The sequence below is a fragment of the Sceloporus occidentalis genome, unplaced genomic scaffold (assembly GCF_023333645.1).
Source record: "Sceloporus occidentalis isolate IW3139 unplaced genomic scaffold, rSceOcc1.0.p SCAF_2, whole genome shotgun sequence".
NCBI classification, from domain to species: domain Eukaryota; kingdom Metazoa; phylum Chordata; class Lepidosauria; order Squamata; family Phrynosomatidae; genus Sceloporus; species Sceloporus occidentalis.
Window position 1 is genome coordinate 274,668,132 of NW_028316982.1, and position 26,286 is coordinate 274,694,417.

Sequence of the window (26,286 nt, forward strand, 5' to 3'; positions counted from 1 at the left end):
CTCCTGCTCAGGTTTCCACTCCAGTGGTGCTGGAGTTTTTGATGGCGCTTTTGGATGAGGGGCTATGCCTCACATCCATCAAGTGCTACCTCTCTGCCATTTGTTCCAGGTACCAGTTTGAGGGTAGGGCTTCCTTCTTTAGGGACCCCTTGGTGAAGGGGTTCCTGAAGGGATGTGCCAACCTGCACCCTCCTGTCGGTACCGGCCCCGTCTTGGAGCTTGGAGGCGGTGCTGGCCGCGCTCCAATCCAAGTCCTTTGAACCGATGGCCACAGCGGACTTGAGACTACTGACTTGGAAAACCGCCTTTCTTGTGGCCATCACCTCTGCCCACCGTGCGGGCGAACTCTGTGCCTTGCGGAGGGACCAGCCCTTCTTGAGGTTTCACAAAGACAAGGTGGTCCTTCTGACAGACATTACTTTCTTGCCTAAGGTTGTGTCTGCTTTCCACATGTGCCAGGACATTGTGTTCCCTACTCTCGCTTCCAATCCGAATTCGGATGCGGAGCGAAGCCTGCACTCTCTTGATGCCAGGACAGCGCTGGCGTTTTACCTGGACAGAACTGCTGCCTCCAGTCGGTCCGAGAGACTCTTCCAGTGCTACTCGGAACCGAAGAAGGGGTTGCCCGTGTCCGCGCAGAGGTTTTCAAAGTGGGTGGCTGGTACCATCCGCCTCTGCTATGAACTGTTGGGCAAACCTCTCCCTGGCAGGGTTCGGTCTCATTCGACAAGGGCAGTGTCAGCATCCTCTGCATTCCTGTCGGGGATCCCCTTGGAGGATGTCTGCAAGGCTGCTGTCTGGTCCCTGCCTCTGACTTTCATAAAGCATTATAGGCTGGACACCAGGGCCATCCGAGACGCAGCTTTCGGGAGGGCTGTGTTGGTCTCAGGGTTGCGTTGACTGCACTGTTATGATGTTTGTCATTGATTGCACTGTTCTGATGTTTTGTTTACAGTTCTACGTAAACAATGTCACTTTTTGCATTCTGCTGAATGATGGTTTGCACAAGTTGCCATGGGATTGGTCTTGCATGACCATACAATCCCTTCTCAGGTTTTGCAATGTGGTTGCTATGTTGAGTTTGTGCACATTCAAAAGACTGACTCTTTTTATGGTTTAAGGTTTTATTGTTGCAATAAATATACCTTGGTTTACCATAGCTTGGTCTCAGGACACTCCCTCCGCCGCTTACCTAAGCTTGTCAGTCTAAACCCATTTGTATGATTCGCAGAGACCACGAAGAAGAAGGACAGGTTGCTTACCTGTAACGGTGTTTCTTTGAGTGGTCATCTGCGAATACATACAAATCCCACCCGTCTGTCCCCTCAGTGTCCTGCTCTTATTGGCTCTTTCCATCGCCCGCTTGGCGGAAAAATTGCGGAACTGGGGAAAGAGCGGGAAGGCAGGGGCCTTATAATGGGTGGGCGGAGTTACCGCCAAAAAGTTTCTATGGCTTGTTACAGACTGCCAAAATAAAGCTGCTTCGGGTCTCTTTGGAGGTATGCTGTTTAAATGATGCATGCATCCTAAAAATCCGAAAGCTGCACCAAAGCTGCACTCCAGTGCTTAGGAATAGAGTGTGGCTTTGGCGTGACCTCCGGACTCTTAGGACCCATGCATCATTTCAATAGCATACCTCCAAAGAGACCCGAAGCAGCTTTATTTTGGCAGTCTGTAACAGGCCCAAATGTTGCAAAGTAAACTTTGCCCAGTGATTCCAGAAGTTTCCGAACAGCACTGCGCAGTGAAACCCATTTGTATGTATTCGCAGAGGACCACTCAAAGAAACACCGTTACAGGTAAGCAACCTGTCCATATGGGTGTGGGTGTGTGTTATTCTTTTAACATTTTATTCAAAAAGATCACATTTTAACCAGATCTATGTATATGTAAATACATTTAGGTTGTGCATATGATATTGCAATTTGAAGGTATAATTTTAATTTTGCTAGTTGTTTATGTTTATATTGTTTATGTTGATGCATGACATTCACTGGTATATGGGAATTAGTGTCAAAAAGCATTACTAAGGATTCTGTATGATGTGAAATGGGAGGAGGAGGTCAGTGGGGGGGGGGTGACCCCAATGTAGGGATGCCACTACCCCAGGATGGGTACCTGGAAGGGTGCTGGGTTCAAGAGATGTGTCCACCCAAAAAGTCCCAGCACTTGAGCACCTTTGTCTGGAAAGATGGAGCCCTGTAGAGAAAGGCCTTTGCCAGCACTGTCTCCCTTTCCGTCCCATTTAGCTCCCCTTTCCTTGCTCCTTCTGCGCCTGGACCCTACGGAGCCTTTGCTGGCCTGTCCGGCTGTTGGCTGTTGGGGCCACTTTCGGACCCTCACCCACCCTCGGACCCTCTCCCCCTGACTGTCCCTTGCCTTGGCAGAGACCCCCCAGATGGATGCTACCACCAGCCTGGAGAAGCATTACTCAGTCCTCCTGCCGTCCGTGGCCCACAACGGCTTCCTCTACAAGGCCCCCTCCGTGGCCAAGCCCTTCCACGAGCGGAAGGCGCGGGAAGGTAAGGCCGGTCTAGGACTAGGCGAGGCTGGGCTACTCAGTCGTCCCCCAAATAGATGTTGGCACCAGCCTGGAGGGGCACTGCTCCGTCCTTCTGCCCTCCGTGACCCATAATGGCTTCCTCTCTGTGGCCAAGCCCCCTGGAATACTTTGGGATCCAAGGTATGGGTAGAATACTCCCTGTTCTCCTGTTTTGGGGAGAAAGGGCCAGTCCTTACTTGCTCTTAATAGTGAGGGCGGGATGGCGGGGGCCGTGTCGGACCTCGGCCTCTCCTCCCGAAGGAGCCTGGTCACTTTCTGTCCCGGTCTTTCCCGGCAGAATTCAGCCGCCGCTGGTGCCGCCTCCACGATGGCGTCCTCAGCTACTATGAAAGCAACACCAGCACCGTTCCCAACGGAGAGATCCGGATGCAGGAGATCGTGACCGTCGTGAACAGCCCCCCGGAGACTCATGGGTAAAGAGCGGTCCTGTCTCGGCCTGGACCGGAGGGCACTTGAGGGAACCGTTTCTTTGGGGCCCAAAGAGGTGGCCATGCCAGAGCCACGGGGCCCTAGAGTTAGGAAGGGACCCCTGAGGTCCATCCAGTCTGGTCCCATTCTTCTGCCCCACAAGGAGACACCATCCAAGCCCTCCTCAGGACAAATGGCCACCCAGCCTCTGCTTCCAAAGAACTGCCAGTTTTAGCACAAAATGGCGCAAAGGACTCAGGTGTAGGACTAACTGGGAGGGAGACATGGCTTACTCCCAATTCATCTCATAGGGGCTACGGGGTTCCTTCGTATCTTTTAGGATCCAGCACAATAACCTTTTTTGGTTTTAACCCTGCACAATCCACTTTGCCTTCATTTCCCTTCGGATGGGGACCCTCATTCCATGAAGGGTGACCCGTTTCTCAGCCCACCAAGGTTTTCCTTTCTCTGCCTTGGCTTCCTCCATTTTCTCCTGCAGTTCCAGTTTTTGGAATTGTCCCCTGAATATTTGTGGGCTGCTCCTTCTGTTGCATTTGTGTTTGTGTGCTTGTTTGTGCGCCTGCAAGTTGCCTGTTGATTCACGGCAACCCCATTAATCTCAAGGGTGGAAATGGAATGAGTAAACAAACCAGTCAGTGTGTAGAATCATAGAATCATAGAGTTGGAAGAGACCACAAGGGCCATCCAGTCCAACCCCCTCAAAGCATCCCCGACAGATGGCCATCCAGCCTCTGCTTGAAGCCCTCCAAGGAAGGAGACTCCACTACACTCCGAGGGAGTTTGTTCCACTGTCGAACAGCCCTTACTGTCGGGAAGTTCCTCTTGTGTTCTGTGTTTTAAAATTAAGTTTATATCAGTCCCTTCCTTACCCTGTATTCCTTTAAAAATAGATTATACTGCTTTGGTGGGGCTGCTCACCTTTTTTGGTTTTGTACAGTGACATAAACATTGGAGGTGCAAAATAAATAAACAAGTGGTACATTGTAGATCCTGCAGACTCCCAGGTCTGTTGATTGGGAGTTCCTGCATGGCAGAATAAAGGGGTTGGGCTGCATGGCCCTTGGAGTCTCTTGCATGATTCTATGATCCGAAGCCCACCTATCAGGACGCCTGCTGACCACCCTCTCCCCAGATTTACCCCGCTTTTCAAAGACTGCTCCCTGACCCTTCCATCTTTGCTCCCTTTGCAGGTTCGCAAACACTTTTGAGGTGTTTGTGGAGTCGGAGAGGCTCTACCTCTTTGGGCTGGACAGCCCCGAAGGCGCCAAGGAGTGGGTCAAGTGCATCGCAAAGGTCAGCCAGCCTGACACTGGGGGGGTGGGGGGGGCTATGGAGGCCGCAGAAGGTCTGGCCCCAGAGTGACCATCGGCATCGGGGGGTGGAGTGGATCCGCTCTGGGCTTCAGTCCAAACCCCTCTCTATATACACATACATACATACATTTGATTAGTACAGGTTGAGCCTCCCTTACTTGAAATGCTTGAGACCAGACGGCTTTTGAATTTTGGGCTTTTTCAGCTATTGGAATATCTGCTTATACTTCAGGAGATTTCTTGGTGATGGGACCCACCTCCAAACACCAGTTTATGTTCCATCTACACTTTATGCATATAACCTGAAGGTAGTTTTATACCCAAACTTTTTAATAATGTTGTTTGTGGCACAAAGTGTGTGTACCCTGAACCACTGGAAAGCCAAGGTGCCGCTCGCTCAGCCGTCCGTGGGGACAATTTGGTGTTTCAGAATGGCAGATAAGGGAGGCACAACCTGCATAAAACAACAACCGTGGCTAAACTACAGCAATATGTGGGCTAAATATATTACAAACTAACAATCTACATCAAATAACACAAAACAAAACCCACATAGGGGATTTATATATGACTTCCAGCTTGCCAGGTAATGGTTGTTACAAAGGTCCAAGAGTCCAACTTCTACCAATTCATATAAAAGACAGTTGGCGCTCCTTATCCATGGATTTTTTATCCATGGATTCAAGAATCCACTGCTTGAAAACATTTTTAAAAGTATTAATTCCAAATAGCACCCCTTGATCTTCCATTTTATATAAGAGCCATCCGTTTGCTCTGCCCCTGTATGTAATGGGACTTGAGCGTTTAATGGGATTTTGTTCTCCACGGAGGTCCTGGAACCAAACCCAGCGGAGAACAAGGGCCCAATGTATAGCTCAGCTGATTACAGCTGAAGGCAACTAAAATACGTTTCTTCTTCTTATCCTATTCTACTATTCTTCTGCTCCTAAAACGTCTAGTTTCTCATCCTACTAGCTTCCATTCTTCTTTAAAAGTTTCTGTTGTCTTGCACCATTAAAATCTATCAGTTTATTGTGAAGTCGAAGGCTTTCATGGCTGGCATCCGTAGTTTTTTGTGGGTTTTTCGGGGGGCTCTGTGTCCATGTCCCAGAAGAGTTTCTTCCTGACGTTTCACCAGCATCATTTTCTGAAGATGCCAGCCACAGACACAGCCGAAACGTCAGGAAGAAGCTCTTCTGGGACATGGACACAGAGCCCCCCGAAAAACCCACAAAAACTATCAGTTTATTGATTTCAACAAAACCATGCCATTTCAAACGGCTCTTTCTGCTAAAGGCAGCCGCTTCCTTGAGTTTTCCAGGTCTATTCTGGCTCCTGGTGCCTCTAGAGTACAGTCTCCCAAAAGTAAGACTCGCCTTCAACGCTTTCTAGATCAGAGAGTTTTATGGGCAACATACATAAAACATAGTATGGGACCTATGGCAGGTGACAGCATAGATTAAAACAAAATACAGCTATAACAGTATATTGAAAGTGAAGTAATCAGCCGTAAACCTTTTGGGTGGAGATAGGAATGTGGAGCAGATTGAGCATGATGAGGATGATGATTTTAATTTATATCCTGCCTCTCCCCCCCCCCCCCCCCCATAATGGGCCTCAATGTAGCTTTCAATGTATTTAAAAACCATACAGATTAAAACACTATATCCAAACTGAAACAAAAATGTAAATATATGGTGGGGGCCCTTGGTGTATCCTCTGGGTTTTGGTTCCAGGGCTGCCCCCCAAAGGATGCCAAAATATGTGGATGCTCAAGTCCCATTAAATGCAATGGCATAGTAGGAAAACGGTGTCCCTGATGGAAAATGGCAAAGCAAAGGTTTGGTTTTTAGAATTGAAAGATATGTTTTCCATCTGTGGGGGGGTTGAACCCGTGGATCCGTGGATCCAGACAGGTGACTATGGAAGTTGTTTAAGACAGAGTTGAAGAATCTTGCTCTCACCAAAGGAGCCTGAGGAAGCGGTGGGAGGGGAGGAGGGTCTCCCCCGAAGACTATAGGGCTCCCCAAGGGGGATAGGGCCCTTTGAACAGGGAGGGAGTCCCAGAGACCCCCGGGAAGAAGAGGAAGAGGAGGAGGAGGAAGATCAGCCGCCAAGAGGTCCCAACTGGGGAGAGGGCCGGGGGCAGAGGGGAGGCCTTTGCAAACGAGGGGAGAGCTCCAGGGGTTGGGCTCGTGGTCCTTCCCGCCACTGGACCCAGGCCTTTGCTCTGTGCCCCTTGTGTCCAGTCTTTCATCCCTCCGGCTGCCGAGGGCCTCCTGAGCCGTGAGTTCGAGCGCCTTGGGCGGCTGCAGTACAAGAACGGCCTGAACCTGGAGTGCGCCAAGGAAGGATGGTTTGCGCTGGACCGCTCCACGCTCCACACCTGTTTGGAGGACAAGGAAGAGGCCATCCACCTGAGGAAGCTGCAGGAGCTCTGTGAGTAACCCCCATCCCCTGGGACTGGGTGCGAGTCCCAACCAAGGCTTTCCTTTCACATAAGGACACTGCTTGGGAGGCAGCGCGGTGCAGCAGTTTGAACATTGTGATGGGTTGCCTCTGCTCTGCGAGGGTAAAGTGGTTTGACACTGCTTTAACTGGCTCATAGCTTGTTGCTGTGGCATTCTGGGATTTGTAGTTTTGTGAGATATCTAACCTTCTCTGCTGTCTCCATCGTTAATATTTTAAGCTCCCCAATCACAGAAACAGACCCAAAACAGAGAGCGATCTGCACTGCAGATGTGCAGCAGGTTGATGCCCCTTTAACTGCCCTGGCTCTTTTCTGTGGAATTGTGGGATTTGTAGTCTGGACTTGGGATTCTCTGCCAGAGAGCTCTTCTAGTGCTGTAAGTACCTCACCACACTACAAATCCCAGGATTCCCTGGGAAGAAGTTGCAGCTGTTAAAATGCTGTTCAGCTGCAATTGCTATGTCATGCAGATGTCCTCTAAAGGGAAGCCAACTTGGAAGAATAGGTTCCCCACGGATTCAAACTCACGGGCAGAGGCAGCCCTTCTGTGCACTCCGCTGTTGAGGTTGAGGTCGCTGTTGCGTGCCACCATTTCCGACTTAGGGTGACCCTGAGGCGAACCTATTACGGTGCTTTCTTGGCCAGATTTGTCCAGGGGGGTTCCCATTGCCTTCCCTTGAGGAGGCTGAGAGAGTGTGACTTATCACCCAGAGGGGTTTCTTTGGCCAAGCCTGGATTCGAACCCTGGTCTCCAGAGTCGCAGTCCAACCTTCCCTGGGACCAATGGGGCTGAGCTCCCAGGAGGCTTTCCTGCCGTTGGAAAGAAGATTACAGCTGCAGACTTAGTAATGCCGGTCTTTGCCTTGCAGCCATCCAGGGAGACAGCGAAGTCCTTGTCTTGGTGGAGAAGAAAAGGTAGAAATGATTGTGCCCACATTATTTATTCCGCAAAACGAGAGGTTAAAATGTTCTGTTGGTTTTCACAGTGGCGAGAAAGACTGTGGTCCATTGCGCTTCAGAAAAGTCCACTTTCTGCGCATATTCCTCAAGGAAGGATGGCGGACGCAGCGAAAACCTTTGCACTGCTTGGCGTCCGTTTATCTCTTACGCCGATAGCAATGCAGATCAGTTCAGTTTGCCAGCTCCACTTGTCAATCTGTGGGGAAATAGAGTGCATCAAAACATTGATATTGACATATATTTTCTTCTATAGAGTGATGGAAAAAACACTGAGAACATGAGTTTCTTATAGGAAGGTTATTTTAAAAAGTCTTCTTCTTGTATAGTTTAGAATGGTCTTCTGTTGCTTATCTAATATGTAATATTTTTTCTGGTTGTGTAGAATTACTTTTATTATTAATTGTAACAAAAGAAAGACAAACTAAAATGGCTTTGAGAGAGGATTGGCTGAAAAGGGAAATGGAAAAGGGGAAATTTGCAAACCCAGAGCTTGGAAATTTTACTTTTTGGGGAATACGAAAATCTGGCCCATCCGCTTCGTTTATTTGTTTGTTTATTACTGTTTATTTATGTCTTGCTGATGAAGGTTTTTTCAATTTATGTATACTCTGTGTGTGTCTGTATAAACTTTAAAAGCAAACAGATTTAAGCCCATTTTAAAAGCTGGTTTTAGAAAAGGCGCTGACCTTTAAACGTGGTTTTGCCAGCCATCTTTAGTGGCGCAGTGGTTCAATGCCTGTACTGCAGCCATTCACTCGAAACCACAAGGTTGTGAGTTCAAGACCAGCAAAAGGGCCCAAGCTCGACTCAGGTTTGCATCCTTCCGAGGAGGGAGCTAAAATGAGTACCCAGACGGTTGGGGGCAAATTAGCTTACTTGCTAATTAGCTTACTTAGAATCATAGAATCATAGAATCATAGAATCGTAGAGTTGGAAGAGACCACTAGGGCCATCCAGTCCAACCCCCTGCCATGCAGGAAATCCAAATCAAAGCATCCCTGACAGATGGCCATCCAGCCTCTGTTTAAAGACCTCTAAGGAAGGAGACTCTATCACCCTCCGAGGGAGTGCATTCCACTGTCGAACAGCCCTTACTGTCAGGAAGTTCCTCCTAATGTTCAGGTGGAATCTCTTTTCCTGCAGTTTGCATCCATTGCTCCATTATCTCCTATTCATTTGAGCAGCAGAAAACAAGCTTGCTCCCTCCTCAACATGACATCCTTTCAAATATTTAAACAGGGCTCTCATATCACCTCTTAACCTTCTCTTTTCCAGGCTAAACATCCCCAGCTCCCTCAGTCGTTCCTCATAGGGCTTCATGGTTTCCAGACCCTTCACCATTGTAGTTGCCCTCCTTTGGACACATGGCTCCAGTTTCTCAATGTCCTTTTTGAATTGTGGCGCCCAGAACTGGACACAATATTCTAGGTGGGGCCTGACCAAAGCAGAATACAGTGGCACTATTACTTCTCTTGATCTAGACACTATACTTCTATTGATGCAGCCTAAAATAGCATTGGCCTTTTTAGCTGCCGCATCACACTGTTGACTCATGTTCAACTTGTGGTCTACTTGGACTCCTAGATCCCTTTCACACGTAGTTTCATTCAGCCAGGTGTCACCCATCCTATATCTGTGCATTTTATTTTTCCGCCCTAAGTGCAATACCTTACATTTCTCTGTGTTGAATTTCATTTTGTTAGCTTTGGCCCAGCTTTCTAGTCTATTCAGGTCATTTTGAATCTTGATCCTGTCCTCTGGGGTATTAGCTATTCCCCCTAATTTGGTGTCATCTGCAAATTTGATAAGTATGCTCCCAATTCTGTCATCCAGGTCATTGATAAAGATGTTGAATAGCCCTGGGCCCAGGACAGAGCCCTGTGGGACCCCACTGGTCACTTCTCTCCAGGATGAAAAGGAGCCATTGTTGAGCACCCTTTGGGTTCGGCCGGTCAACCAATTACAGATCCATTTAACAGTTCCTTTGTCTAGCCCACATTTTACAAGCTTGTTTGCAAGAATGTCATGGGAAACCTTGTCAAAGGCCTTACTGAAATCAAGATATACTATATCCACAGCATTCCCTTCATCTACCAAAATGGTAATTTTATCAAAGAAAGAGATTAGGTTTGTCTGGCATGACTTGTTTCTCTGAAACCCATGTTGACTTTTTGTGATTATGGCATTGCCTTCTAGATGTTCACAGACTCTCTGTTTAATGATCTGCTCCAGAATCTTTCCTAGAACTGATGTCAGAGTAACTGGACGATAATTGTTGGGATCCTCTTTTTTCCCCTTTTTGAAGATGGGGACAACGTTTGCCCTCCTCCAGTCTGCTGGGATCTCTCCTGTTCTCCAGGAGTTTTCAAATATGATTGCCAATGGCTCCGATATTACTTTTGCCAGTTCTTTTAATACCCTTGGATGGAGCTTTTCACCGCTATGATCTTTGGAATAGCGGTATATAAATAAAACAAATTATTATTAGTGACCGGTGCCCTTTTCAAAACCAGTTCCAGCCCCCGCCATCTTGGCTTTTTGCGATGCGGAAGACCCTGCTTTGGGGGGATGGCATTTATTTATTTATTATCCGTTGTGACCAAACCCATGTTTCTGTGCCCTTCCTCTCAGGACGCTGTACATCCAAGGTGAGAGGAAACTGGACTTCCTGGCCTGGGTCAGCGCCATTCAGCGGGCGGCCGGCAGCGCGGGCGACACTTTGTCTGAACAGCAGCTGACGGAGACAGACGTCCCAATCCTGGTGGACCGGTGCATTGACTACATCACGCAGTGCGGTGCGTGGGGGTCCTCATTGCAGGGATGCAGGGTGGGTGGGGGGCAGTTGTGGCTTTGGGCGTTGTTGTTACCTGCCTTGGAGTCGACTTGGATGCAAGGTGACCCTATAAGTGAGACCCCTGTACAAGACTCCCCAGCCGCCGACCGCTCTGCTCCATTCATTTGGGCTCATAGCCACAGCCTCCTTGACCGACTCTGTCTATCTGGTTTGCGGCCTTCTTCTCCGGCCCGCTGCCTTTACAAGCTTTATTGTCTATTCTAAGGAGTCAGTGTGGCTTTGCTCTGAGGCAAATAAGGGATGCGCAGCAAGGATGATGGCAGGGATGGAGAACAAGACAGACGCGGAGAGATGGAGAGAAGGCTCTGGCATGGCGGCCCTCTTTAAACACCCCTCCAGGGCTATTGCAGGGAGGAGGGGGCAGTTCTGTTCTCTGCTGCCCCAAAGGGTACAGCTGACCCCCAAAACCCATCTCTAGGCTCCCAGTCCCACCGCTGCTCCGTGGCAGTTCTGCTTCTCAGGGAGCCATGGGGCATCAGTGGCCATGATTTGGCTCCTCTGCCCCTCACAGTGACCCATCTGAGGACTAACCAGGGCTGACCCTGCTGAGTATTCCAGATTAGATGAGATTTGAGGGTGCCTTTAGGACCTGGGCGGCATTCCTGCAAGATGCCCTCGTCCCCTAGGAAGCCCCCTTGAACCCTTGCTGTCTCCCACAGGGCTGACCTCAGAAGGGATCTACCGGAAGAGCGGCCAGAACTCCAAGACCACCGGCCTCCTGGAGGCGCTCCGGAGAGACGCCCGCAAGGTCCGGCTGAGGGAAGGGGAACACCAGGTGGACGACGTGGCCAACACCCTCAAGCGGTTCTTCCGCGAGGTCCGAGATGGGCTCTTCACCAAAGAGCGCTCCCCAGCATGGCTGAAAGTGCCAGGTAAGGCTGACCCTTGAACTCAGTCAGGGCCGGTCAGCTGCTGGCACTGTCCTTGCTGACAGAGATGGGCAGAGAAAGCCAGAAGCCTGTTTAATGAAGCAGCATGGCCACCCTGGAGCCCACCCCCCACATAGTCCCTAGGGGTCCACTGGACACAGGGCCCTCCCCTGTGATGACCACTGAGACCAGAGGCCCCCCCCCCCCCCCAGAAAACCTCTTCCACTGTTTTCTTCCTTTTGTCTGTCTTGTTTGTCCTCTCAGACCTGGAGGACAACAGAGAGAAGACCAGCCGGTATCGGCAGCTGCTGCTCGGCCTCCCTGCGGTCAACAGAGCCACCGTGAAGGCCCTCATCAACCACCTCTACAGGTAATGGCCAGAGGGTCCTCCGGAGGGTGGGACTCCTGCTGCCTCGGGATACACAGACCTCCTGGCCAGGAGGAGGAAGACCCTCTTGCTTGGAACTGGGATCCTGTTGGTAGCCTTGTGCTTCTGCTGCTGCGCAAGCATTGGCCCTTTCTAGGTCCAGGTGGGCAAGGTCTGCCCTGAAGGCCCTGAGTTTCCACAAAGCCCCCCAGCACCCCTTTTTAATAGAAACCCTCATGGTTTACAAGGGAGGTTTCCCCCAAACTGTGTGTAGATCCCCTCAAATGCGCAAAGATATCTAGAAAGCTCCCCAACACTCTCCCTTTATTTCTCTCTGAATCCTTCTCAAAGTAGTTTCAGAAAGCATTGCGGCATCATTTCTGGTTACCATTTTGGGAAGGACTAAAAGGAAGGCACGGCTATTTGGGAGCACTGCCTCTGGGGTGGAGCCCATGGGGATTTGATGGAAGCAGGGTGTGTTGGCTCTGGGCCCCTTGCAGCTGCCCACCGTGGTCCAGGCCTTTGCGCAAAGGCCGTGTCCTAACCTGGGTTGCAGGGGCTAAAAAGTGGTGTCAAACCGGGTTATTTCTCCAGTGTGGCAACCAAAAATTAAAACAGATACAGATAAAAACTCACATCGCTACAATGCTCCCATAAACTTTCCTCAGTTGACTTTGTTGATATTCCACCTTTTCTGCAGTCTACCATCCCTTGCAGGGACTCAAGGTGACTTACAACACTTAAAAGAAACATAGCTATATATGTATATATTACATATTATATCAAATACAAAAGGTAAAAATATCATCACCTAGCCATAAATTTGAAACCAGTTAAAAACAAATAGGTATTAGAAACTATAAGTAAGCAAAGTTTGACAATACTGCACCATTGTGGAGGGCCCTGTGTCTTGAGGAGCCAAAGCGCTCAGTAGGCAAAGGCCCAGCCCCCATCTAGCAGTCGGTCACTAGTGGGGGGGCTGCGTCCCACAGCACTCCCCGCTTCCCTCGCAGGGTCCAGTGCTTCTCGGATGTGAACCAGATGAACACGCACAACCTGGCCATCGTCTTCGGCCCGACACTTTTCCAGACGGATGGCAAGGACTACAAGGCCGGGCGCGTGGTGGAGGACCTCATCAGGCACTACGTGGACATTTTCAGCGTATGCATGGAGGGGGGTCGGGGGAAGCTCTCTCTCACTCTCACTCTCACTCTCTCTCACTCACTCTCTCTCACACACACACATCCCTCTGTGAATATGGATGGACAACAAGGTTTGAGGGCAGTGGGCATGCCACCGTTGTTGGGCGGCTCTGCAAAATGGGTACTACAGTGTGACCACACTCTTCTCCCCAGCAAAGGCCCTCTGGACGGTCCAAGAACCCCCCAGGACACCCCCCCCCAACGGCTCAAGCACAGGTTGGGAACCTTTGCCAGGGGCTAGGCTTGCTTCTACTTCTAGAAGAGCCTTTTCCACAGCTGCCCCTGCCCTTTGGAATACGCTGCCCACTGAGCTCCGCTCATCTACTACCCTGGCCCAATTTAGGAAGGATCTTAAGACCTTCCTATTTAAGCAGGCATTCCCCGACTAACATCCTGCGGGCCTCCCTCCTCTTCCGTGGCCATGAGGACGGGCTAATGGGGCTTTTTATTGTTATTTTTTATTGATCTTGCTGATTTTAATCTGTATTTGTTGTTTTGTTATATTGTAAGCCGCCCTGATCTTTCTGGAAGGGCGGGATATAAATAAAGATTTTATTTATTATTTATTATTATTTGCCCTGGAGAAACCCAAAATGCAACTATTGGTCTTTATTTGGAGTAAGTGGAAGTGTGGAATCCATTTTGGGGATAAGGCCCATCATTTTGGATCGGTCACTCACTCTAAGCTGAAGCCTGGCTGTTGTTGTGTTGAAAGCTCCTCCACAAGATGCAAATGTAAGGGAGCTGCAGTGGTCTGAATCCAGACTGCCGCCTTTCCTTTTCTGGACAGGTGGATGAGGAGGAGATGCGGAAGCAGCAGGAGGAGATCACGGCCATCATGAAGATGCGGGTCGCAGGGCTGCCCAGCGGAACCCAGGTAGGCGCTGTGGGGCTGTGTTCTTGCCCCCCAGGGATGATGCCAGGGGTTGGGCCCAGAGGTCACATGGCAGTGGTACGGACGTGGCATATCTAAACGTGGCGTGGCAGTGGGTCTTCCCATGGTGGATGTGCTTTTGGAGGATCAGATTTGGGGATGAGAAAGGTCTTGGGTCAAACAGAACCTGGGGGGTGGTCTTGGGGCCCAGTGTTTTCAAGTGGACACCAAGAGGGGAGACCCGGGGCACTCAAACCCAAAAGCTGGCATCATGTGGCATCTAGTGGGGTCCCGTGTCATTGAGGGAGCAGATCCACTCTGTATTTGGGCAAAGGACACCTCCCAGAGGGTAAGCTGGACAAGAGAAGGGCAATGAGGATGATGAGCAAGATGGAGAGCAGAGCCTAGGAGGGGAGGCTGAAGGAGCCGGACACCGTCAGCTTGGTGGAGGGGAGATGGAGGGTGCCATGGTGGCCTTTTTAAACACCCCCCAAGGACTGTCCTCTGCTGCCCCAAAGGGTCATAGGACCAGCTTTCATGGGTCCAAATGACAGGGAGGTAGAACCTTGAGTGACCCATTGAGACCGCTTTGGCAATGGGGCCAGCGGCCTGGAGAGTGGTGGGCCCTCTTCCTCTGGGCCTCTTCCAGAAAGATGCTGGAGGCTGCTGAATGCTGCTGCTAGGGCCCCTTCCACTTCTGTGGCTCCCTGGTTCTGCCTGGCGGCTATGGTCCATCTCTTGCCGGCTGGCCTGGTGCCATCCTGGGGAGCTCTATGATTGGCAGTTTAGGGAGGGACGTATGGCATTCACAGCCAGATCCCTACAGATCCCAGGATCCCATGGGATGTGCCCATGGCAGTGGCAGTGCAACCGTCGCACAATCATTGTGTGGGGTCCAGTGAGTGTGCAAAGGTTGAGTGACAGCTGTGGGGTATTTGGGGGGGGGGGGCATTGTTGTGGTTTATTGGTGGAACTAGTGGGGAACAGGTACACGTGGGTGGGGGGGCACGTGTTCCCATGTCAGTGGGGTGCTGGGTCTGTGCTGTGCTTTGGTCCGAACTTGAAAGTGCCCATCCATGGTGTGGGGCCTGTTTTAGAGAGAGAGACTGGCATCCCCCCACTGTTCCGCTGGAGTTTGGGCTGAAACCCAGAGCAGACCCTCCACTCCGCTGACACTGGAACCATCAGGCCTGGCACTTGTTCATGGGGGAGGGGGGTGAGAGCCCCTTCTGTAACCCACTTTTTGGTCCTCTTTGCCCCCCCCCCCCCCCAAATAGCAAGCCGGGGACTTTATCTGCACGGTCTACTTGGAGGAGAAGAAGACGGAGACGGAGCAGCACCTCAAGGTCTGGAGGACGGGGGGAGCAGGGGATTGGGGGGAATTGGGGAGCGTCGGGGGGCAGACGCAGCCCACCAACCCACCTCTTGGATCCATTTTGGGAAAATGCTTTATTTCATTTCGCTTTCCTGTCACCTTTCTCCTTGAAAGGGACCCAAGGCGGTTCACAAGAGAAACCAAGTAAAGCCCAACAATGCAATTTTAAAAGCAAGTAACAGCACTACACATAAAACTGTATAAAATTATTTTAAAAGCATACAGAAGTTTAAAAAATAGTTTCTCCCTGCCCTCCATAAGAAACTTCCCTGTTTCCCCATTCAAAGCCCGCTTGGACAAAATGGCCCAAAAGAATGGTGTGTGGTAAGTATCTGTGTCCATCTGTCCATCTGAGGCTCAAAATGGCCTTTGCCTGCTGGCGAAAGGAGACTGCATTATGTGTCTGTGTCCATGTGTCATCTGAGGCTCCTCTGGCACGGAATCCCAGAGGTCAGGCGCAGCCACCAAGAAGGCCCAAGTTGGACCAAACGGCGCTGGCGCTTGACAAAATGCCGGGCGGCCAGGCCTGACCTTTGACCCTCGTTCTCTTCCAGGTTCCTGCTGCGATGACAGCGGAAGAGCTGGTCTTTGAAATCCTGGACCGGAGGAAGATCGTCATGAAGGAGAAAGACTTCTGGAGCTGCTTTGAAGTGAACGAACGGGAGGAGGCAGGTCAGAGGCTGAAGAGGGAGGTTTAAGGGCTGGAAAGGGCTTCAGGGCCTTCTGGGTGCTGACCGCTCCTTTCTCCGGCCGAGGGGGAAAGGTCACCAGGGAAAGGCCACCCTTTGCTGACTTTCCTTGTGGTCAATGGACTACTCCTGGTCCACAATCTCTTGGCTGCTGGTCCCTGGAGATTTTCCAAGGACACAAGAAACACCTGTTGCCAATGGACCCCAATATGATCCCAGTCCCTGGGAGTCTGGGAGGTTTTGGGGGGGAGGGGAATAATTGCTGGTCTCCCAACTCTGGTCGCTTGGAAAAGAGTGGGTTCAGGGCTTGTAGGCTCAGCATCCTGGGAGTTCTAGGTGAACAGGGATTGTGGCATCATTGGTCACTCTCCCCCCTCCCCCCCCACAGGACAATCCAGTTCCACTCCAGTTTGACTGCAGTCCCTGAGCTGCAGTCACAGGAGCTGAAGCAGTGAGATGGCTTTTCCCAGCAATGCTGTACTGGCTGCCCTACAGTTGATAAATTTTGCACCTGCGCAGTGGAGAGAACGTATTCCCTGCACAAGGCATAGCCAGACTCCCGCAGCAGGACTCGCCTTCTAAAGGGGTCTCTTGCAGGAGAGTCTAGCTTTGTCCCAGAAGCCAGGCGCAAAGGGAGACAAGGGCCTGTTACAGACAGCCAAAATAAAGCTGCTTCGAGTCACAGTGGAGGTATGATGTTTCAATGATGCATGCGTCCTAAGAGTCCAGAAGCCACACCAAAGCCACGCTCCAGTCCTTAGGGCTGGAGCGTGGCTTTGGTGCGACTTCTGGACTCTTCGGACGCATGCATCATTGAAACACCATACCTCCACTGTGACTTGAAGCAGCTTTATTTTGGCTGTCTGTAACAGGCCAAGGCATCCCCTCTTCACTCTTAAAATGAAGCCATGCCTGTGTGACTATAAGGGGATCCTGTGGCCTTGGCCAAAGTGCCTCTTAGGCAACTTGGGATGACTAAGCCTCAAAGGAGAGTATGATTGAGAACGCCACAGTCAAGGTAGACATAACGATTGCACAGAGGAGGAGCAGTATGTCTTGTGGTAGCACTTCTTAATTGGCAGCAGCACATGCAAAATACAAATGGCTCTCCAACGGAGCGCAGGTGCTTTAGGAGGGGACAATGCTAACTTAGACGTGCAAATGTGCAAGGCTGGGAGGGGGGTCCGGAGGCGTTCCTCCTCCTGCGCCTGACGCTCCTGCTTCCTCTCCTTGCGCAGAGCGGCCCTTGCACTACAGTGAGAAGGTCCTTCCGATCGTCCATGGCCTCGGGAGGGAGAGCTGCCTGGTGGTCAAGCGCCAGCTGTCCATGGAGAACATGCTGCTCTACCTGGGTAAGGAGCTGGGGAAAGGAAGGAAGGAAGGAAGGAAGGAAGGAAGGAAGGAAGGAAGGAAGGGGGCCCTGGGGTGGGCACAGCGTTCGCTCCAAGAATCAACAGAGGACAAATAGGAAACAACAATAAAAATCATATAAGTATACGGTTTGCAGTGTAAATAGGCAAAATGTCTTACTTAACCAGTGGGCACCAGCTTAAGAACAGAATGTAATCCTGTTCTATGAAGTGGGTCCTTTACTTAGGTTTCAACTATTGTTAGTCTGTGAGCGACTGCCAGTATTGCTATCAGTTATAAAACCTCACCATCTGGGTTTTCACAGCAGAAAGTGAAAAGTGTGCAACCCTTCCGTCACCCTTTCCCCACCGTCTCTTAAGAGTTGCCTCAGGCACCAGCGCTCTGGGCAAATGTTAAAGAGCCGGACAGTGGCACAAGAGAGGTGACTGTGCTGCTTTTAGGAGCCATGAAGCTGACTTTACATGCAGTGACCCTGTCCTGGAATTTTCTTGGCCAGGTTTCTTCAGAGGAGGCTTGCCTTCCTCCAAGGCTGAGAGAGTGTGTGACTTCCCCATGGTTTCCATGGCCAAGTGGATTTGAACCCTAGGCCTCCAGAGTCCTAGTCCCACAACACTCAGACCCCAACTACATCAACTGGCTTTGAAGAATTCCTCAGAGGGGGCTTCCCAGGGGTTTTCCAGGGCTGAGCAGGGATTCGAACCCTGGTCCTACAGAGCCCTAGTCCAACACTCAGACCTCTGCTCCATGGTGGCATCCACAGAAAGGTCCTGTGAGATGTTTAGCCTGTCTGAGATGCCTGGGATCAGATTGTTCTCACCTTGATCAGGACAGGTGGAGATTCGCACTTGTGCGGATTGGCTTCCCTCTTTCCTTTTCCTACATAGAACACTGAGGACCCATTTTCCAGCTGCCAACCCCAAGGGACCCCCGTCCGGCTGCGGGCGCCTGGCCTGTTGGCCGCAGGTTGACCCATGTAGAACTTGCCAGCAAAAAGGCTTAAATAAAGACAGGGTTCTTGGGAAGGGCAGCCCAGAATAAAGTGACCTTTCCAGGCCGTTCTTCCACTTGTGACCATGTCAGTCAGGAAGGGCCATGCGCCTGGGAGGAGGCTGTGGCCGCAGGGCCTTTTCTCCCTTGGCGCCTGAGGTCCCTCATGGCCTCCCCCTCGGAGCCCTGGTGGTCTTGGCGCTGACCCTCGACCTGTGGACACCTCAGGATGGAGGTTCCCGAACATGGTGACCGCCGGCCGTGCCTGCCTCCCTCGCCTTCTGAACATTTCCTCCTGGAGCCACTGCTCAGCTGTGGGCAGCTAGCCATTTCCATTCCTCTCTTGGGCTGCCTTTCTCCGTGGGTTCTCCAACCTCTTCACCTTCTCCTTCCTCCGCAGCCAGCAAAGTGGGTGACAGCAAACATGGGATGATGAAGTTCAGGGAGGAGAAGAACCTTCTGGGCCTTGGGCTGAGCACCGGCTTCCATGACCGCTACTTCATCCTCAACGGCAGCTGCCTCCGGCTCTACAAGGAAGTCCGGGTGAGCGTCTGGCTGGCCTTCCCTCCGGGGCCAAGGTCTCCGTTGACTCCTTCTTCCGTTTATATGCCATCTTTCTCCCAAGCGTAAAGGGACCCAATGTGAGGACATGGGAGCAGGGCCTCTTCTTCTGCTGTGGCCCATTCATCTCCCCTAGAAAACTAAAACATGGGCTCCCGTTCAAGTCTTTGGGGGCTAACCCATTACCCCTTCCCCAAATTGGCACACGGCCGTGGTTTTTAACAGTGGTCAAAGCGGTACCTTGTTAACTGGAAACCAAAAGCCTTATGAGGAATAGCTTTAGGGAGCTGAGTGCCTTTAGCCTGGAAAAGAAAAGAAAGATGGTTCAGAGGTGGCATGAAAGAGATCTTTAAATATCCTAATAGAAGAAGGAGTGAGCTGCCTTTCTGCTGCTCCAGAAACTAGGACACAAATCAATGGACTGAAATTACAGGGAAAGAACCATAGAATCATAGAGCTGGAAGGGACCCCAAGGGCCAATCAAAGTACCCCCGACAGAAAGCCATGATTATTATTATTATTTATTAAAGTTTATTTCTAAAGCGCTGTAAATGTACACAGCACTTTACATAGAGATAATCAAAACAATAAAAACATAAAACCTGTCAATGGCGTACAATTTACAAAATACAATAGGTAATAATATACAATTAGTTTAAAAAGCAGCCATCCAGCCTCTGTTTAAAAACAGCATCCAAAGAAGGAGACTCCACTGAGGGATGTTTTCACCGTCAAACAGCCCTTACTGTCAGGAGGTTCTTCCTAAGATTTTGGTGGAATCCCTTTTCCTGTAAGCTTGCATCCATTGTTCTGTATCCTATTCTCTGGAGCAGCAGAAAAGAAGCTTGCTATCATGTCATCTCTTAACCGTCTCTTCTCCAGCTCCTTAAGAGAGTCCACCTAAACCTCAGGAAAAATGGTTCGACTGTAAGTTGTTCAGCCTCAGGGCAGGCTGCATGGAAAGGGATCTTGCAGCACCTTTGAGACCAGTTGTGCAAAAGAAGTTGTAGCATGAGCTTTTGTGGACTCTATGCATCTGAGGAAGTAGACCGAGTCTGTGGAAGATGATGCTACAACATTCCTATACCGCTTCTCAGTGCCCTTAAGCCCTTCCAAAGCAGTTTGCAAAGTGTGAATGAATTGCCCCCAACTAGTCAGCCCAAAAGGCGCTGCAAGATCACTTTGCCCCCAGAAGATGTTTTGGGCGATGGCTCTGGCTTCTCTGCCAGAGGAACGGACCGGAGGCTGACGGAGCCTCCTCCTCCTCCTCTTTCTTCGCAGGCCTTTGAGCCGCAGAGTCCAGGCTGCTTTTGGAGGCTTTCCTGGCGGCCGATGTCCTGCAGCTGCCCAAAGGGCTGATGGAGGGAGGGAGGTCTTTGCTTGGGCCCTTCTTGCACACAAGAACAAACAATAAATACATTAAAATGAAAATAACAATTAAGCTCTCTCCCTGTTAGCTGCAATGAGGAGAGGTCTTCTTTTCTCTTTCTTTAACTTTTCAGGATTTTGTAAAATATGGTATTTTTTTTTCCTTTTGTGTGATTTGGCATTTGTGCAAAATGCATATTTTTCTGCCTAAGACATTGCTTTGTGTGTATGTTCAGAAGGCAGTGGTTTTTGTGCAAGAAATCCCAGGTCCTCAGCTTGGATGCTTTCCTCCTGGTCCAGGAGGCCCTGGTTTCGGTTGCAGCCAGGAGGGCGTTTGCATGCTTAACGCTTGCGCACCAGCTGCGCCCCTTCCTTGAGAGGTCGGGTCTGGCTTCGGTGGCGCATTACCTCCCGGCTGGATTACTGTAATGTGCTCCATGTGGGTCTGGCTTTGGAGAGTGTTTGGAAACCTCACTTGGCCCAAAGCATTGCATCCAGATCGCTGACCAGGGCTGGCTACTAGAGGGAGAAAATACAACTCCTTTGCTCTGAGTCCCAGTCTGGGAGGAAACTGGGGTATTAATAAACATAATAATAAATGTAATGCTTCTATTTCTGAAGAAACAGGTAGGGTCAGAGGTCATGGGGGCTGACCTTTCCTTCTCAAACGCTTTTCCTTTTCTTTTTCTTTCTCAGAGTCACAAACCGGAGAAGGAATGGCCGTTGAAGAACCTGAAGGTCTACCTGGGCATCAAGAAGAAAGTCCGTCCTCCAAGTTGGTGAGCAGTTGGAGAACGGTTGGCCCTCCAAAATGTTGCCAGACTGCGACTCCCATCATCCTCCGCCATTGGCCAGGCTCACTGGGGCAGATGGGAATTGGAGTCCATTCCAGGAGGTTGGGGCCGCCGTAAATTCCCCAGCCCTGGTCTAGCCCAGTTTTGGCTGGACTGAAAACCTGCATATCCCAGTTGAAATTTGGGGACATTTTTTGTTTTAGATGATGATGATGGTGGAAGACCAAGCAAACTCTGTCCTTTCCCTGTGGCTCTGCATGACTCTCTGATAATCTGGGAATGGGTACTGGAGTCTCCTTAGCCCATGGGTTTCCTTAGCACTGTGTTTTCCCCCCAACTCTCCCCAGTGCTATGTCCCCCCCCCCCCGGTTCCTCCCAGCGATAGGTTTGAAGGGAAGACGGGGGACATGGTGGCCCTCTTTAAGCCCCTCTTAAGGGCTGCCCCAGAGAGCAGGACCAGGCCTAAGGTGGTCCTAGAGATGGAACCTCTTGGCAGGGAGAGCAGTTTGGCAACAGACCCGGTGGGCTTTCCTCCTCTGGACATCTCCAGAAAGAGGCTGGACGGTTACCTGCTTCTGGGAGGGGGCTCTTGATCAGCGGTTCTCAACCTGTGGGTCGCAACCTCTTTGGGGGTTGAACAACCCTTTCACAGGGGTCACCTAAGATCATCGGAAAACAGATATTTCTGATGGTCTTAGGAACTGAGACACCGCTTTGCTATCCAACACGAGGAACTGTATTAAAAGGTTGCAGCATTAGGAAGGTTGCTATCCACTGCTCTAAATGAAGGTCCTGCATGGAGCCAAGGGCTGGATGGATGATGGCCGCTGGGGACCCCTTCCCCTGGATCTCCTCAGTGCTATATTTCCCCCTGGTTCTCCTTAATTTTGTGGGTCCCATGGCTGTCTTGAGCATTGTTTCCCCCGTTTCTCCTCAGAGTAAGGTTTCCCTCTGCTTCCTCTTAATTCTGTGGTTCCCCTGGTTGCCTTGAGCACTGGTTCCCCCTTGTTTTTCCTTAGCGCTGCGTTTGCCCCTGGTCTCCCGCCATGGGTCTCTTGTGGGGCAGAGAGCAGAGAGGTCCTCCTTCTCTGACTGCTGGGAGGGCAGCTCCTGCCTCCTTTGCTGGAGCAGGCCCCAAGGGCCTTTGTCCAGAGCCGACAGTGCCAAGTCCCCAGCCCTCAGTCCAGTGGGCAATGTAGGCGGTGCCCCTTGGCCAAGAGAGCCGGCTCTTCCCTCTTTAGCCTGCCATGGCTGGGCTCCTTTGGGCCGATGAAGAGCGAAGGGGCCAGAGCCCTGGTGCATAGTTGGGCTGCTGCCGACGGAGGAAGGGTTGAAACAGCCTTAGAAGGGAAGAGCAGACCGGACTTGATGGCGTTGGGGGGGTTGGCTGGGCTGATGCACGCTTGCTCCTTCTGGACAACAGAGTGGCTCAAGGAAACGGCTGTGTCCTTCCTTCCTTCCTTCCTTCCTTCCTTCCTTCCTTCCTTCCTTCCTTCCTTCCTGGGTGAATACCTGTTTTCCACTTTCCACAATTGAGGGATACAGACAATACGTTAATTCCAGAGAGGAATCAATGGCTAAGACAACAGAAATCCATACAGTAACTAGGTATTGCAGTAGGACACAGGCTTGTTCCTAGTGGCTTCCTCCTGGTTGGGAACGCCGCCTGCCATGAATTTCCTCTCTCTTGGGGGGAGAATACAGGGCTAGCTGAATACAGGGGAGGGGGCGGATGGGAAAAGGCCCCCTTGGAAACCTGACGCAGGCAGAGCGCCCCCTGGGTCCTGGGAGGCCGAGCGCAGCCTGTCCCTTGCAGGCAGTGATGCTGCTCCCTTCCTCCTGAAGGACATCTGGCCTTCCCTTTCTGCAGACCTTGGAAGGAGAGGGGTCCGGAGGCAGGTTGGAGCCATGGGGCGCTTGTGGCGTGCGTGCGTGTGTGTGTGCGTTGGTCTCGTCGGCAGCGGCACAGACGCAATGACTTTTCCTTTGCTTTTCTCCTGCAGCTGGGGCTTCACAGTCTTCTTTGAGAATGAGAGGATGGAGAAGCAGCAATGGTACGTAGCTCAGCCGGCTGGCCGGGCGCCAAAGACAGGTTGCGCCTGTCCGAAATGGTCCACTTGGGGGGCTGAGAGAGGGTCACCTCTGCTTTCTCATGGCGCTCTGCACACAAACTTTGTAGGAAACGTAGATGGATTTTGTGCTTAGTCTTGGGTCCCATATATCCCTCCCTGTTTGAAGGACTGTGTCTCACGAGGGATCTTTGGGGAGACCCATTCCCAGGCTCCTTTGGGGGGCTATGGGTCCTCCTCCTCCTCGGCGGCCACCCCTCCCTCCCTCCCTCCCTCCCGCGGACCCCCTCCATACGGAGGCCGGGGTGAACCCTGCTTTGCTCCACTTCTCTCTGCCTGCAAGCAAAGACCTAAAACACTGACAGGTCTTTTGAACTGGAAGCTTTTCAGAAAGGGCTGTAAGGACTGTATGGTCTTGTCTTCTCTAACATTTAAAAACCCTTTTTAGACTGTATGTCATTAATATGGTTCTTAGTTTAATCTGGTTTTAATGTTGGCTTTTCGCATGGTGGTCCTTTGGAATTGCAAGGGGAAGAGAGCTTGCTTCCAAGACCCTCCATGTGTGGAAAACTGCAAATAATCGCAGCCCGTATTATGAAATGGAGGTAGCATGAATGCGCACACTTCCGTGTGTCTCTGTCAGGGCTCGGCAACCTCCGGCCCGTGGGCCGGATGCGGCCCGCAGAGGCCTGGCGGCCGGCCCCTGCCTCCCGTTGTCGCCGCCGCCCGTTGCGGCGTTTCGCCGCTCTGGGCGCCACCATTTTGGGCGGCAAAATGGCCACGAAGTCTCGCGCGACCTCCCTTGAGGTCGCGTGAGACTTCGCAGCCATTTTAGCTGAAAAAATGGCGGCGCCCAGAGCGGCCTCTGGGGCTATGGGCGCGGCCATTTTTTCACCCAAAATGGCGGCGAAATCTCGCGCAGGGGGCCTCTGGGGGACCCTTTGCCGTCCCTGGGGCCCTCCAGGAAAGCTCCGAGGGCGGCAGGGGGCCTCTGGGGGGCCTGCTGCCGTACCTGGGGCCCTCCAGAAGGGCTCCGTGGGCGGCAGGGGGCCTCTGGGGGGCCCTTTGCCATCCCTGGGGCCCTCCAGTAGGGCTCCGAGGGCGGCAGGTTGGCTCTGGGGGGCCCTTTGCCATCCCTGGGGCCCTCCAGGAGGGCTCCGAGGGCGGCAGGGGGCCTCTGGGAGACCCTTTGCTGTCCCTGGGGCCCTCCAGGAGGGCTCCGAGGGTGGCAGGGGGCCTCTGGGGGACCCTTTGCCGTCCTTGGGGCCCTCCAGGAGGGCTCCGAGGGCGGCAGGGGGCCTCTGGGGGGCCTGCTGCCGTCCCTGGGGCCCTCCAGGAGGGCTCCGAGGGCGGCAGGTCGCCTCTGGGGGGCCCTTTGCCATCCCTGGGGCCCTCCAGGAGGGCTCCGAGGGACGGCAGGGGGCCTCTGGGAGGCCCGGTGCTGTCGCTGGGGCCCTCCAGGGGGCCCTCCAGCGCTGGTGGCCCCCACCAGCTTTTTTGCCGGTCTCTGACGGGGCCTGGGGCCCCGTCAGGGGCCAGCAAAGGTGGGGAGGCCTGGCCCCCGGAGGGTGGAAGCTCCGCCCCCGGCACGCAGCCCCGCCCCGGAGGGTGGAAGCTCCACCCCCGGCACACGGCCCCACCCCGGAGGGTGGAAGCTCCACCCCCCGCACGTGGCCCCGCCCTGGAGGGTTGAAGCTCCACCCCCGGCTTCGGCCCCCCAGTCGCCTGAGGGACACCAACCCGGCCCCCGGCTCAAAAAGGTTGCCTACCCCTGGTCTGTGTCCATGTCACCATATGATAATATGGCGTGCAATGATCTGCGAATGACTGGATTTGTGGATCCGAAGCCCCTGAAAAGCCCACTGTACAGCCGGCCCTCCACCTTTATGGCTTTGGTGGATTTGACTATAGACGTATTTGACTAATATGTTCTCTCTAGGAATCTCTAGTCCCTCCAATGAAACTCTGTGGCCAGCCTCTGCCAGAGGTCATGCTGAGGGACCTAGCGCTTCTTTCGGCTGTTGGAAGTCCTCCATCACAATCCTATGGTCAGATGTTGGCCAGAGAGTTGTCCTGGAGATTCCTAGAGAGGTGACCTCTCCGGTCCAAGGCCTAGCCTTTGTTTATTTGCGGCGTTTCCACTTTCACGAAGGGGGGGGGGGTGAATGTGGAAGGTCCACCGTAGAGTGGACTCATCTTACTTTGTAAGCTGCCCTGTGTCCTAATTCTGGGGGAATGAGGATGGGGCAAAGCCAAAGCCACACAGCAGGCGGCTAAGAGCCTTTTCCTTATGGACGGCCAGTCCCTAAAAGCCCATCTTTCCTGGAGGGAGGGAGGCAGGCAGCTGGGCCTCTCTAGGAGCTGTGACCAGGAGCAGGCGCTTGGCCTCTGGTGTCCCTGATGCTACTGCAAGGCCCATGCGCACGCACACTCACACATGTGCATGCGCACGCCTAGCAATGCTGGGGGCTTTTCTGCTGCTTTTTTGTCAAGGGATGGAGAGAGACCCTTCTTCCCCCAACTGACCGCCTTCCTCTCTCCACCTGATGTCCAGGTATCTCTGCTGCGACACCCAAATGGAGCTCCGCGCCTGGTTCGCCACCTTCCTCTCTGCGCAGGTAAACCCCCAGAGCTGCCCCAACTCGGAGCTTGGAAAGAGGGCTCCCGGCTGTGTCTTGGACTGCAATGCCCAGCATCCCTTGGCTGGGGAATTTGGGAAGTTGTAGTTCAAAGTGGCAGTTTTCTACAAATCCTCTTTCTCTGCCCTCCCGAGGCCTGAATCACCTCTTGTTCCTCTTCTTCTTCAGTCTTTGCTCCATATCGAACCCACAAACCAGGTTTCATACCATATTGAGGGGTCTGGGTCTGTGTTGAGAGACCAGGTCTGTCTCCCAAGAATTGTTTGTTCTGCGACTGTGTGGATGACCAGAATCCTTTACACAGAAACAATAATAAGGAGTAAAAATAATCCCAACATGCACAAAAACGGTGGCTGTGCCTCACCAGCCTAAAACCTTTTTTCGTTTTAAGGCACCCCTTACATTTTTGAAGGTTTTTGCGTGTGAAAAAAAACCTCTGCAAAAAAACCACAACCGACAACCTTAGGATTTTGTACAAGAAACAGGCAAAGAGAGTGTTCAGTGCACAATTGACTTTTATTTTTAAGACTGA

The 26,286-nt window shown here is 52.0% G+C and overlaps 1 protein-coding gene across 3 annotated transcripts in view; it reads left to right on the plus strand.

The window, feature by feature from the left end:
• Positions 1–26,286, plus strand: part of LOC149320263 (arf-GAP with Rho-GAP domain, ANK repeat and PH domain-containing protein 1-like) — a 138,876-nt gene that overhangs the window by 108,433 nt on the left and 4,157 nt on the right. For all 3 annotated transcript variants that reach the window (XR_016280294.1, XM_089513219.1, XM_089513220.1), the window contains 17 exons: positions 2,388–2,522; positions 2,841–2,976; positions 4,183–4,285; positions 6,555–6,744; positions 7,645–7,690; positions 10,367–10,530; positions 11,249–11,461; positions 11,723–11,828; positions 12,839–12,986; positions 13,818–13,904; positions 15,179–15,247; positions 15,831–15,948; positions 17,204–17,317; positions 18,724–18,866; positions 20,949–21,031; positions 23,050–23,100; positions 25,670–25,733. Coding sequence is in view for 2 of the 3 variants with exons in the window: in XM_089513219.1 (XP_089369345.1) it covers positions 2,388–2,522; positions 2,841–2,976; positions 4,183–4,285; positions 6,555–6,744; positions 7,645–7,690; positions 10,367–10,530; positions 11,249–11,461; positions 11,723–11,828; positions 12,839–12,986; positions 13,818–13,904; positions 15,179–15,247; positions 15,831–15,948; positions 17,204–17,317; positions 18,724–18,866; positions 20,949–21,031; positions 23,050–23,100; positions 25,670–25,733 (1,970 nt within the window). In the remaining variant the exon portion in view is untranslated. The remainder of the gene's footprint in view (positions 1–2,387; positions 2,523–2,840; positions 2,977–4,182; positions 4,286–6,554; positions 6,745–7,644; positions 7,691–10,366; positions 10,531–11,248; positions 11,462–11,722; positions 11,829–12,838; positions 12,987–13,817; positions 13,905–15,178; positions 15,248–15,830; positions 15,949–17,203; positions 17,318–18,723; positions 18,867–20,948; positions 21,032–23,049; positions 23,101–25,669; positions 25,734–26,286) is intronic.